Below are 14,114 nucleotides of genomic sequence, written 5' to 3'. Positions count from 1 at the left end.
TTTACTTGTATAGAGCTCTTGTTTTCAATGTTTTTCTTCTATAAATCACATGTACTGCTAAACTATTTGCTGGATCATTCAAGTAATGTTTTGTGAGGTGTTTAGAGAGTACATAACTAGGGATTTTAAGGTCCTACGTTGTTTTATGGAGCATCCAAAACAAGTTTATGTACATAGAAGGTGTAAAAACACAATTATTTCCTTACTCCTTGACTGACTCTCAAATGACTGTTCCGCGATTCTTCTGTCTAAACCCCTCCTTTCCTGTAGCCTAGTCTGATGTGATTGGTCAGATGGTCTAGTCTGCTGTAATTTGTCTACCACGAATGAGCCTCACGAGCTACAGTGTTTGGGGGAGAAGAGTTAAGTTTTCGCAAGCAGTCCTAGTAAAGCTTAGGCGGGGATTCTATATAGTGAAGTAAGATGACGTCGGACTAGCAACGACTCGTTTGATTCAGAATCGACTCCCTTTTTTCCAAGCCAATAACTTTGTTATTCATTCACCTTCGGATTTACAACTTGGCAGACTGATTACTTTCAAATAGGCAACATCACACAATGCATGAAACGTCATTTTCATGATCTCATGTTATGTACTTTTTAACATAAAAGTCATTATTTCACAGTATTTACTTTATTCATGTTTAATTGAGGAAGGCCAAACCGCAAGTGCAAACACCTTAAAAAGCAATGTAATGTTCAATAAAGCGCAGAATATTTGATGTTGATGAAGCAAATGAAAAACAATGCACATTTTTTATATTATATATTTTTTTTATGGTAGATCGAGTTTGTAAATGGATGTAGATCAAGTAGCTAACTTGCAGGGGAATTTATCATTTTCAATGTACTTTACGTAGAAATCTCATGATCAGGTTTGGTTAACAATGAAAAGTTTGCCAAACAAGACCCTCATCTTTGTTCAGACTGGTGATGTGAGCACAAAGCAACTGAGATATAACAAAAGAAAATATAATCAAGCTCACGGCGTGGATCGATGTGTAGTTATTTTGTTCATAAATCACTGACAAACTTGTTGTTTTGGCTATTGCCGAAACGTTCAACAAATATGACATTTAAAATCCAAACAGACTGTTTCTTTAAAGGCTGTAGGGAAATAATTACATTGGTTTCAAAGGTTTGCATCGAGAAAGCCTCCAATCATCTATTCTCCAAAAATAGTCAAATACTTTTTTAACGTTAACAGTAAAAGTCTGAGTCGATAGAGCAGCACATCTCACACAGATAAGCCGAAGAGAAACAGATGGTACAGAGAAAACCATCGTCCTGTAACAGTTTGTGAGATTCACGGTGTGGTGGGGGCCCGGGAGAAGATAAAGAAGTGCAGGAATGGAACTCATCCATGTGTCTGGTGCACCAGGCTATCTGCCTCCAAGTTATGTGTACTCTTTCCTACGCGCTGGGCTGGAACCGCTGGCCGCTCGACCACCTCCGGGGAGGCTTGCGAGTACAAACCGGCCGAGATAAGGGCATGTGTTTGGACTGCCATTGGATCTGTCAACCAGGAATGTTTAAAACCAGGCCATCTGGCTGGGGTCTCTTCAACCCACTTTACAGTGCACTGGACCACGGTGCCAGGAATGTTCCCACCTGCTCTACACAGCCTTTGGAAGAGATGACCAATAAACAGCAAACATTGGTGCGAGATTTTTGCATAGGCACATACTGTACCAACCCATCCGTGTTCACTCTTAAAAAGGTGCTTTACAAGAATCACTTTTGTCTGAATGGATTCATAAAGAACCTTCCAAAGTAGCTTCATGTTTCACCAAAGATTCTATAAAGTGGAAAAGATTTTCTTTAGATTATAAGAAAGAAATGGTTCTTGCACCCTATGTACAGGACACGCGAGTGACGCAACCAAAGACAATCAAACTCATTATATACAGAACTTCTGTCTACACTGGATGTGTCGTGATGCGACACACATCCTGTTATTTCTACTGTTTGCGGTGTCACTTGTGTGCGGTGTAGACAGGGTGAGTAAATGGTTCTTTGGTGAACCAATAATAGTTCTTCTATGGCATCGCTGTAAAGAACCTTGTGTTTCATCAACGGGCACTGTTTATCCTGTGGTATAGACACACTATAGCTTATTTCATTTGTCCACTGACAAGATCGGGGTATAGACATGCATTACAGTAAAAAGCATTTTGATTCTCTGAACCCTGATTTTAAATGTCATTGATCATTTTGATCTAAAAACACCATTCAGCCTACAATAAAAGTCTCATTTTCAAAATTTGGAACCCTTTTTTATTTCTAACGCTAAGGCTAAACGGCAACATAATGAAAGCATACATTTTGCAAATGTATGAAAACAATAAGAAATCTCTGTTCACATGTGAAAAGCATTTGAAACACTTTAACATAACAAAAACTTTGAAATCGGCTAGTTTTAAAAATCAAACACTTGAACAGATTGAGACAAATAGCCCATAGTTTAAAAGAAACCTACAATTTGCATATAAAACCAGAGAAAGAGAGGGAGAGAGAATCTATGACTTCATCAAGGAAGGTGGCCGCAGATCTGCACAACGTCTAAAGAGCAGAAAATAAGTAAAGTGAAGATTCTTATACTTTAGATCTGAAGGATGTAGAAAAGTCGGTAACACTTTAGTATAATGTTTCTTACTTAATGTGTAACTAAGAAAGAATTACTGCAGAACTAACAGGTAAGTTTTCATTAATACTGACATCTGCTCTATTAACTACTAAGGCTGATGTGTTAACATCAGTATGGAGCAGCATTTTATCATTTTGTTAAGTTAATTTAACTATAGCTTTTGAATTCACTCTATTCTATTCTCTCTCTCTCTCTCTCTCCTTCCTATCTTACTTCCTTCCTTTCAAATGTATAGCAATAGTATTCATTAGTATTAGTATTTGCATACAGGCACAAATCAGTCAATTATTATTTCTTTCTTTCCTTCCTTCCTTCCTTCTTTCATGCATTCCTTCCTTCTGTTTGTTCTGTTCATTTTCTTTCTTTCCTTCCTTCATTCCCTGCTTCCTTCTTTCTTTCTTTCTTTCTTTCCTTCTTTCAAATTTACAACAATAGTATTCATATTAGAGTTTGCATAAATGAACAGAAATCAGTCAATTATTATTTATTTTTTCCATCTTTCCTTCCTTCCTTCCTTATGTTTTTTCTGTTCGTTCGTTCGTTCCTTTCTTTCTTTCTTTCTTTCTTTCTTTCAAATTTACAACAATAGCATTCATATTGGTATCTGTATACAGGAACACTAATCAGTCAATTATTACTTATATCAATTCTTAAAGGCAGTAAAGCTGTTTGCACAATACAGTGCGACATTGAAAGCATGCTACGTCATTTCCTCCCGCTACACTTCTTTTTAGAATATGCAGCTTGTTACACGAAAAGCCATTCTGAAGCAATTCAGCTACTGTCCTGGTGCTAAAAAATGTATCAGTCTGACTAAGTTTAGCGAGAAAATGCTCAAAACGGGTGAGAATACACTGCAGTTTAGTATATGCGCATGACAGAGGGAGGTCTTGTCCTCTAATTAATCTGACATGCCTTTCAGCTCCAACACTGGATCACTTTGCAGGTCTGTTGAATAATTCAGATCTCCTCCACAAGCTACTGTATGTCATAAGAGAAAGCCTGCGGTCTGCACTCATTCCACATCCACGGAAATGGGTGGAATAGACAGTTACAGAGAAAAAGAATACAGAAGAAAGAAATGCGAAGTCGGGTGGAAGCTTGCAGAGATAGTTGACTGATAGAAACCACAAGACAGCAGGAAAGGAGAGAATGACAGAAAGGTGGAGCGGTAATAGAGGCAAGAGAATGTAATGAATCAGCAAAGGCTGTGAAGCACAAGGATATGAAATGTCAGTCAGGTCACAGTTTTTTCTCGATGCTCAAGAGAGATTTTGCTCAGTTAAGAGCGTATCCAAGAACATTCAGAACCCTCATTACTCTCGCACACTGTTCAGTTCATACGTTTTTCTGGACTCTGGTCTGTCTGGGCTTTAAACTGCGTTAAACCTTCTACAAAAACTATGGCTTTGTTATCACATTATGTACAATTATACAGAATTAGTTATATAATTATATATTTTTCTGTGTGAGAGCTGCTACTTTGAGAAGGAATCATCCAAACATTTTTCTCAATTTCATGTCTATCCTGCCAGATACAAAATTACCTTTTTTATGGATAAAACAAGCAGCACTTTTAGAAAGTCTTAAAAAGATGTTATTATTATTTTGCCAACATATTTCCGCACACAGGCCTTCATCAGGGCTAATAAAGGGAAAACTTTTTTCTTTTAAAAACGACACAAAAATAACGTACTGTTTATCCATCCGGTTCTAATTGCACAATAGGACTATTTTGCGATGATAAGCTTCTGGACATCATCTTACTTATACACGGCTTGTCACAATAGTAACTCATAAAACAGAAAATGTTGATTTGAAATATTTTTTTAGCTCATTTGTACACAATTTGTGTTTGAATCTCATGTATTTTATTTATTAGAAATGTTTATATTGAATTGATTTGTAAGTATATTATATTTATTCCTTATAAGAACTTGGAAAACCCTGTTTTAGTAGTTTTAGCGGTAACTATTGGGGAACAACATACCTTGGAATGTCTCAACTGGCCAATCAAAATCAAGTTCACTTAAAATCACTTTTTTAAGTGAACTGTAGTTATTTTGATTGTCTATTTTATACATTACACTTACTGTAGGTAACTTTGCAACTACATGTCAACTGACCATATGTTAGAAAGACAGTCTACTAATAATTAACGTAAGGGATAATGTACAGGCAGCCGGTTGTTATCACAGAAATAAGCCTCGACAGTGTGATCAGGACTCGACGCGAAGCAAGTAGCCGCTTATTACAAGGATACTTGCCACATGAGAAAAAAATATGACCTGAAATGTGATGTCGTTTATCAGCTAATTTTTACAGAATGCAGACCTTCCATGAGTCCACGATGTTCAAATGTTTCGAACCGACAATTTGGTTTCATTATTAGTAAAAATAATGTCATATATGTTATTAAAAGACATATATATATATAAATAATTTTGTAATATTAAACCGCCCCTCTCAAAATGATTTGCAGCATCCGATTTACAGGGTGTTATTAGTTTTTGAGCGGTTGTTATTTGAAAATAACAACCCTTTGGATGTTGCGACTGGCCAATCAGAATCAAGCATTCAAATGAGCCAGTGTAATAATTGAGAATAGCGAACATGCAAATGTTGCGACTGGCCAATCAGAATCAAGCATTCCAACAAGCTGTGTAATAATGACTGATAGTTGACAAAAAGTTATAAAGTTACATATCATTTGTAAATATCTAAAGTGGACATCAAAATAAAGTGTTATGCAAATGGTCAAATTAACAAAATATTGACCAATTCGTTACAACTAACTACTAACTAGAATAAAAAAGGAGGTGGAAAAAAAGGTCCACAAAACACCATTCCAGTCTTAGAACATTTTATTGTTGTTTGAACAACCCGTCCCACCCCAACCCCTCAATTTCCCGTTGAGATATATGCCTCCACATCCTCTTCCTGTCCCACAAACACATGGTCAAAAACACAGTTCTTTTTCAAGTCATTCAATAACATACAGAAACACTTTAAAGAAAACAAACGAACTAACAGAACGCACAGAAAACAAGGACCCGGCTCACCAGCTGTTCATGAGTGGAAAAATCTCTCGGGACGATGATGAGGGGTTATCAGAGGTGACGACCGATAGAAGATGCTCGGTGTCTTTGCAATGAGGGTGACACAATCGTAAGTGACGAAATGAGCCTTCTGTAGGGGCGGCTTTGGAATGGCTTTTAGAGATCATCCGCAGTTGACTGGAGATGCGTCTGATCTTTTGTTGGCATATTCAGGAAATAGCTTTTCAACATTACATTCAACTCTCTCTGTGACCTTTAAACTTCGTTAAACCTGGCCAAACAAACTTTATTCACAAACTATTCACAGAACACAAATATACATCTATATGTACACATATTTTCCACTTTAGTGTCCAGGCACTTTCCAAGAAAGTCCAAAAAGGAAGTGATGAAATAACTTCAGTCTAGAAGCTGGATTACGCTACATGACTCAGAAGCTCAACTCCACACATTTGCTGAGGCTGAAAATGGCACTTCTTAGTGAACATGTCAGGGTTAAAGTCGTGTAGTGTAATCCAGCGCTTGTCTTTCTGATCACAAAGTAAATTTTCACAGGCTCCTTTAAGCAGCTTGTTAACAATCTTGTGAACAAGCCATCACTCTGTGTTAACTTGGGCATCTTAGATGATTTATTTAAACTCACTGGGATCAAGCCTCTGTGGCTTGCTAACTTGGCATTTTGCTGATATGGCATTTTCACAGTTGGGGTCATATATATATTCTCTCTCCAGATTTTGTGCTTTGTTGTACTGTAATTTGATGGCGGCAAATACAATTTCAATAACTCTTGGCTCTCAATAATTATCAGCTAAACTGTGTTGAAACAGAACAGACTCATCCATCTTTAGTCAAGCTACGGGAGAAAAGAAATCACCCAATCTAAGCTTTCCAATGTTGAGATGGGACAGAAATGAACAGTGAACCTGTAAAATTAAAGGGATGCTTTGAAGAACGTCGAGCCCAGGATTCAGCTGTACACTCAAAGCTTCACGAATATCAAACAAAACCCACTCAAAGAACACGAGTCAGTCAGATAAATAGTTACAAGCGAAAAGTAGTAAATTGCCGGCGTTGCTTTCGACTTCGTTCTCCTCGATGGGCCCAGTCTTGCTCTCTTCTCGCCTCGTGAAAAGACTATTAACCGAGCTCTCCAAACATTTGAGCGAGTGGATGAAGGTCAGAGTTTAATCCACCGCCAGCTGCCCCTTGCTAATGTACTTCTTTCGCTTTAAGCACACAGGGCCACTGTTAGCACTTGAGACACACACCTTAAGACTTAAGGGATTTCCAGCGGACATTAAGTATATATACAGGCGAGAGGAAAAAAGAGGACGACAACAAGATAGGAAAGTTGCAGTGTCAATCTCCTCTTGAGAAATATGGCACCATATATGAAGTAAAAACTCCGCCTCCAGATGACACGAGGACCTATCGGGGGTCTCGCCATTAAAACGTGTTTGCGGGGAGCACGCGTGCTCGCTTAAACGCAGTCTCAAGGCCTTGTTTCAAAACGCAGTTCAACACAGAAACAGCGTAGTTTGTTAAGCGATTGAAGAGGCATCGACATCTTTGACAGGCAGTTGATGGAAAGTCGTCTGCTGGTTGATTCTGTATATCGGTGACGTCCGTGCACACGTGTACTTTATGTGAGCGTTTGTGCATGCATGTGTGTGTGTAGTCCTTCTTCTTTTAAGGGGCACGGCAGGTCCCTGACTCCTTTCAAGGGGGTCACGGTAAAGACGCCCGATTCTCAATTCCACTGAGAACTTTTCCAAAGCGATGTTTATTTTTGCTTCTCAGTCCAGTCAGTCAGCCAAAGAGAAACAGGCAGGTGAAAAATAAAGCCGCTGTTTTTAGAAAAGGCTCACAGTCGCTGCGAGCGGAGGTGAGCCAACCACGCTGTGCCGAGGCCAGGCTTTGGAGCTTTTTGCAGAATTGCTCACAGAAAAACAGACCGAAAATATTTGAGAACTAAAATAAAAACAGAGCGCTTGGATGTTTGGGGTAAATAAGCAGAAATTTGACTCTCTGTTTTTTTGTCTTGTCTCCTTCTTGCTGCTTTTTGATGGAAGAAGAAAGAAGGGGAACGGGTTGCAGATGGAGATTGGGTGATGGAGTGAGCCTGCCGGTGGTACTGCTCCAGCCTTTGAGGTCAGCGAGTGGGGATCTGGAATTCCGCTATCTGACCTCCAAGCAGTCCAAATACTCCAGAACCAGCTCGTAACAGAATCGATACTGCTCCTACATCACACACAAAGAGAAATTACAAATTCAGTGCAATAATTCAGATCCATGTCACTTACATGGCATTTGACTAGATACTTGAGTAGGGCACAATTTGCATAAACGTGTTCTCGTTTTATAGAGTAAAATGACAGTGATGACTAAATCAATGAGTGAATGTACTGATGTTTCACTAGATGTGTATAAGTGAAAATCGCTGCTGTCCTTCTGAAACCTCGTATCTCTATACTGTCCTACAAAAGGCAAAGTGCAGTAACTACACAAACACTGAAACTGCCCTCAAAGTTTTCACACCGGCCAGTCATTGCAGCCAGTTACTGCAATTTGACGCACTTGTTTCTCTGAAAAGGGACAAAATTGAACCAGGAGACTTAATTTTGACCAAATGTGTAGTTACTAGCCTTTGTATCGTAGTATATTTTGTGATTTTTTGTTGTTATCATAAATCATTATTATCAGTCACCCATTATGTTTGTTACTGGGTATTGCAAATATCTAACCAATAAAATGTATTAAAAGTGCTTGTCAACTATGGCAACACAGCATGTAATCATCACAGTATTTTTTCGTTATTTTTTTAAAATCATGAATTTGGACATACAAGGTTTCAGAAGGACAGCGACGATATGATCTGCAATTATATGCATGTAAAACACAATAACATGACATGATAATGACCTAGGACTCCAACACTACTTTTTAATCTTAATAATTGAATTACATGTCAAATCAAGAATAAATCATACAAAAATGACATTTGACAAAATACTTTTGACTTTAGATTCAATACATTCCATTGCATTTGTGCAACACTTTCATCCATGCGTTTTTCTTCAGTATAATGATGTTCTGTGGGCTCGAACCCATGACCATTGCAAACAAAATGCTCAAAAACTAATGCAAAAAAAAAACATTACACAGGCTAATTTGGGTCCTCCAGAAGGTTCTAAGGGTTCCCCAGAATTTCTTTTTAGAAAAAAGTGTATATATTTATTTCTAAGTGCTCATATCTTCTGCATTTGATTCATGCATACTATTTAGGATGTTTTTCATAACGCTGTCAAACCCAGTCCAAATGTTTTCATGACGGACAAAAACATCGGAGGCAGTGTGTAAATGTGAGACGCGAGGTCCTTTTATTTTTTAACGTGCATCATTTTCTTACGCAAATTTTGGACTCGATATGCAATGACATAAGGATATATATTTGAAAATAGAAAAACAAAACAACCACTTTTTATGACCACTGCACCTACCAGTGTCTCCACCATGTTGGGCTTAGCGTTACGAAGGGTCTTGACGGAATAGAAGACATCCACCATGTTCTGGTACTCTATCATCTCCATCAGGATGTTACTGGCACAGTACATTCCACTGCGACCCCCGCCGTTCCTACACAAACAGAAAAAATACGCTTTTACAAATGTCTCGAACAACACAAACCGGTTTTACTTCTAAACAGAAATTTCCCTCATCCAGTTATTATCAAACCAGCCCGCACAGGCAGCATACAAACTCTTCTGCGGATCCCAGAGGCCTTGTGCCATGTATCCATACGGCTCGGTGACGGCGGCTAGATGAGGCAACGCTGAGATAATCAATCGCAGTCAGTACATTGGCAGCTCTGGATTTAGCGCCGAGAAAGGCCTGCGCGGTTCTGTATTAAAGCATAATTGATTTCATCTCCATAATCTCTTCCTCCGCCTGTGGTTGGTAACACTGTGTGACAGCCCTGAGTGATGTGCTTCTGAGCGGCGATGGGAAGGGAATTCGTGCCTGGGGTTTGGGATGAGACGCCTCGTGGGCAAGAGGGGAGATGAAACCACAGGGGAGGTGAAGAGTGCGGTTAAAGGGATAAGTACTATGTTAACACCTAGACTAGGATCTCTGACTGCTCACGCTGGATTCGACTGAACATCTTGTTTAGAATGATTTTATTATAAGACTTTGAAGAAAAGGACGTTCATTTACTATTTTTTGTTTAGTATTTCTTTGCAAAGGTACACTGGAATACATTGCTTTGCATGTCATTATCTCTTGTCTGGCACACCGGCAAACAGAGATATGAGTCACGACAGACGCAGATAACACTGAAGACGAAGAGTAAGGGTGTTGTTCAAGGGCACAATGGCAGCGACTATTTGACTTGTATTAAACAAAAGAAAAGAACAGAAGAAATGTCCTGTTTGGTCTGTGGAGACATTTAAACTTGATATTTATAAAGACAAAAGTCTTCCACCACAGTGGAAAAAGAAACCGTAACCGTGGGAAAGAAAAGTGCACTTTTGTGAGTTAAAAATATTGTGAACTTGTTGACACACACTTGGGCATTTCGCCTGTACTACCTGCGCTCCAGATGAAGAGTGCTTGTGCACCTGCTACACCAGACTTATACATGTCTCTCTGTGCAAGCAGAAAATAAATGCTGTTTGCATCACAGCGTGGGGAAATATACATCACAATATGCTACAGAGAACACATATGGAACATAAAAAACAACCTGACATAGTCCATATATACAAGGTTTATCTTGCACTACTTTACTTCCATATGGAACTAGAAAAAATATATCATTAAATTAAATTGCAAAAGGCAATAAGTGTTGGTTCAAAGATTTTAATGAACCTTTGTGTGGTGTTTTAATACTAACTCAAAGAAATTAAGTGATTCATAGTTTTATCTATCTCAGACATTTTCTTTTTTAATATATATATAAATTCAATACGTAAAAATTTTATTTGGTAAAAATGTGATTTAACGGCCAAATAATATCTTGGGATTATAAAGTTGTATCTACATTCTAAGCATTTTGAGATATTATGCTTCTAAGTTTTGCATTCTATAAAGGAAAGTCTCCTTAATACACGACAAAGACCCTCTGTATTCCAAATGCACACTATCAAGATCTTCAAATTTGTAAATTGGGGATTTTTTTAAACAGGTCAAATGCACAAAGAACCCTCTCGTTCTAAAAACTCAATTGTGCTTCGTTAATTATAAGGTACTATCTAGCAAAATAATAAATAAAGCAATTATTTTCAAGAAAAACAAACCGTTAACTTGATTTGATTTAAGACATAACACTGGTATAAAAAGTTGTACATTTAATGTTTTATATTTTAGGACAATTTATTTTACAAATAAGTTCACAGAAGTCGGAATGTAGGAATGCAATTAACAGTATTATTCCGATATATGCGGTCTATGTTGCTTGTAATTGGGCTAAAGTTAAAGGGGTCATATGGCGCGAATATATATTTTTCTGCGTCTTTGGTGTGTTATAAGTTGCTCATGCATGTATTACACACGTAAAATTGCAAAAATGTAAGTGTCATAACAAAAGATGCTTTCGATCTAAAAGCGAATCCTCACCTGACCTGCCTGAAACACCTCGTGTAACCACACCCTCACAAATCTACGCCATTTTGTGGAAGACCTTTTGACTAAGATTTGACTAAGACCGCCCAAATGTATACGCAAGTAAGTCGAGTGAACCTGCTGTCAGTACAATTGCTTTGGAACCTGATGTTCCAAATATGGTAAGAGGCGTTACATTTCCGTCACACGCTTGCAGTATTCGACCAATCACTACGCACTGGTTAACTGGCCAATCGTAGCACACCTAGCTTTTCAGAGCGATGAGCTTTGTAAAAAATCTGCGTGTCTCAGAGAGGCGGTGCAAAGAGATACAAACATGCACAGTATGTGGAAAATACAGCGTTTTTGAACCTTAAATCGTGATTATATTCCTTTAGCCTTGTCATATGACCCCTTTAAGTATTTTACATAAATTCAACAAATATTTCTGTGTGGGTCCAAACGTTGTCCGAGTAACAAAACTCAAAATGTAATTTTTCATGTTATATTTTGGTCTTTTCTAAGTAAAAAATCCATGTTTGGTTACATACAAGTCGCTTGATGTTGTTTACAGTCTCATGTTGTTATACTCACAGGCAGTGAACCACGGTACGACCTTCCCCACATTCCCTCTGCCACTTCTGCACGCTGGCCAGCAGGTTGAGGAAGGCCTTCTTGGAGTCAGGCACGTCACGATACGCAGACCAGCGCAGGAACTGGAACTGGCACACGACCAGCTGACCCTCCTGCAACTTTACAGAGACGAGACGGGGAAGAAGGAAAGGTCAGGATCAGTGATGCATCCCCAGCCGAGCGTGTTTTTATACGTGTACAGTAGAGCAGCACTGTTCTTCATGCCGGGGGCTTCAGCAGTGCCAAGTCAGCACTGTTTAGCTTGTGATGAATGAGCCTTCTGGGAAAGATTTCCACTCGGAGTGGGATGGAAAAACACAAGCCCTGATACTAGCGTCTGCTTTGGCTTGAAGCGCAGGTGAAATTAATACAGCTTGGAGGTGCTCACAAAAAACGCCTGTAGGGTTGCTGGGAGGAAGTGGATATACTGACCACAGCTGAGCATCTTTCACAAGTTGGACATAATGATTTTTATGTCAAAATGTTCTTCCGATTTGTGAAAGGATGACAGGGCATACATGGCCAAAAACATGTCCGTTTTGTTAAGTCTTGCCTTTCTTAAAGAGACAGTTCAGCCAAAAATGGCTTAATATGTCACATGACAGAATTTGCTTTTTGCAACTATTCCTTTATGTTCATGTCACTGATGAGAAACTGTAACAGTCGAAATGAACATCACGCAAATTAAAATGGCAATGAACCACTTTTTCCTAAACCTGACCGTTCAACCAAACAGTAATTAACAAGAACAACATATAAGCAATATATTTGCACACACACTCTCTGTAGTCTCAAAAGCGTCTAATGTTCCATTGAAACGCCGTATGTCCACAAATTCGAACACTGTGACATCCACAAAAAGCTCATTTAAACAGACGGCTATTCAACAGAAAGAGGCTGTCAAACCATTGTACAGCAAAATACAATAAAAACTAGCCTGTACGCTAATGACAGGAAGCAAATTGAGAGTCATAAAAATGACCTTCGGCGACACGCTCATTAATGTATAGTTCACATCTACGTGCTCATGAAAGCGTATTCCGGCATCCGTCCTTGTCTGGAAAAGTGCCGCCGTATGAAGTGTCATGTGCTGATGGTGTGAAAATGGATTTTTCTGTGTTCTCTAATTGGTCTTATAACTTTGCCTGACAAAATATATCGGACTGACAAACCCTATTTATTACACCACTTTATCTCATAGCCCATTAAAGCGTGAGCCGAACGTCACACGGTATAGCGGTCATCAGAATAATATAAAGGCTACCGGAAAGATGTTCAAAGCTCCACACGTTACACGAAAGTGTACATTTCTATACTTGTGGCATTAGGCTGACTGTTAAAGAGCAGAAAATAATGACAAAATGTATTCTAGAGAATATCATGAAATCCCTGAGGTGGTTCTCCTAGGAAAGGAAGTGTTCTCAAAGGTAAAACCTGGAGGATGATTTACCACAGCTGGATAGCTCTTTACCTTACATGTACCTTTGGAGACCCATAGGGATCGAGTCAGTGATTCTTATAGGTCTATGTTTCTGTATAGTGTTGTTTTACATAATTGCTCAATTAAAGCAGTTCCACAAAGCGTTTCATTTTCTTAAAACTGTACACTCACTACTTCACATTGTATCAAAGTGTCATTTCTTCAGTGTTGTCACATGATAAGATATTTAGAAAAATGTGAGGCGTGCACTCACTTCTGTGAGATACTGTACATACTGTACTGTACGTAATATTGTCGCTGTCCTTCCAAAACCTTGGATGTTTAAATTCGTTGTTTTTTCAGAAAATGGAAATAAAAAATTAAATTATTAAATACTGTGTTGTCAAAGTTGACAAGCACTTTTTATTGGTTGAATTTTTCCAAATCCACAAGACAAAATATGGATGTACGAGATTTTAGAAGGCCGGCAGTAGTGTTGGGAATCGTTTGAATTTTATCGATTCCGATTCTGCGTATCGATTTTGATTCTTATCGATTCCCAGTTTCGATTCAACAATTGAATTTAAAACATTTATCAACCTGTATGGTTATTTAGCCTGCTTATTGACTTGTTTGCAAAAACGATATACATTTTTAAGCACCGTTTTGTGTATACAGTATACACATAGAACTATGCTTTTTCAGATTTTTTACTATTTGTATTACCATAGTTGAACTTTATCATGTAGTAACT

At 38.4% G+C, this 14,114-nt stretch overlaps 1 protein-coding gene across 9 annotated transcripts in view; it reads right to left on the bottom strand.

The window, feature by feature from the left end:
- Positions 1–5,523: 5,523 nt before the first annotated feature.
- The window catches only part of ptprub (protein tyrosine phosphatase receptor type Ub), a 184,330-nt gene continuing 175,739 nt past the window's right edge, over positions 5,524–14,114 (bottom strand). For 7 of the 9 annotated variants that reach the window (XM_056762139.1, XM_056762142.1, XM_056762145.1 and 4 more), the window contains 3 exons: positions 11,902–12,059; positions 9,207–9,342; positions 5,524–7,947 (listed from right to left, as the gene is read on the bottom strand). In XM_056762139.1, coding sequence (XP_056618117.1) covers positions 7,885–7,947; positions 9,207–9,342; positions 11,902–12,059 — 357 coding nt within the window. In that variant the 3' untranslated portion in view covers positions 5,524–7,884. The remainder of the gene's footprint in view (positions 7,948–9,206; positions 9,343–11,901; positions 12,060–14,114) is intronic. The other 2 variants (XM_056762143.1, XM_056762147.1) reach the window with 1 other exon arrangement.

This window comes from Triplophysa dalaica, chromosome 12, assembly GCF_015846415.1.
Source record: "Triplophysa dalaica isolate WHDGS20190420 chromosome 12, ASM1584641v1, whole genome shotgun sequence".
Lineage (NCBI taxonomy): Eukaryota > Metazoa > Chordata > Actinopteri > Cypriniformes > Nemacheilidae > Triplophysa > Triplophysa dalaica.
The sequence above is the reverse complement of the archived record's forward strand: the minus strand, read 5'-3'. Positions and strand labels throughout refer to the sequence as shown.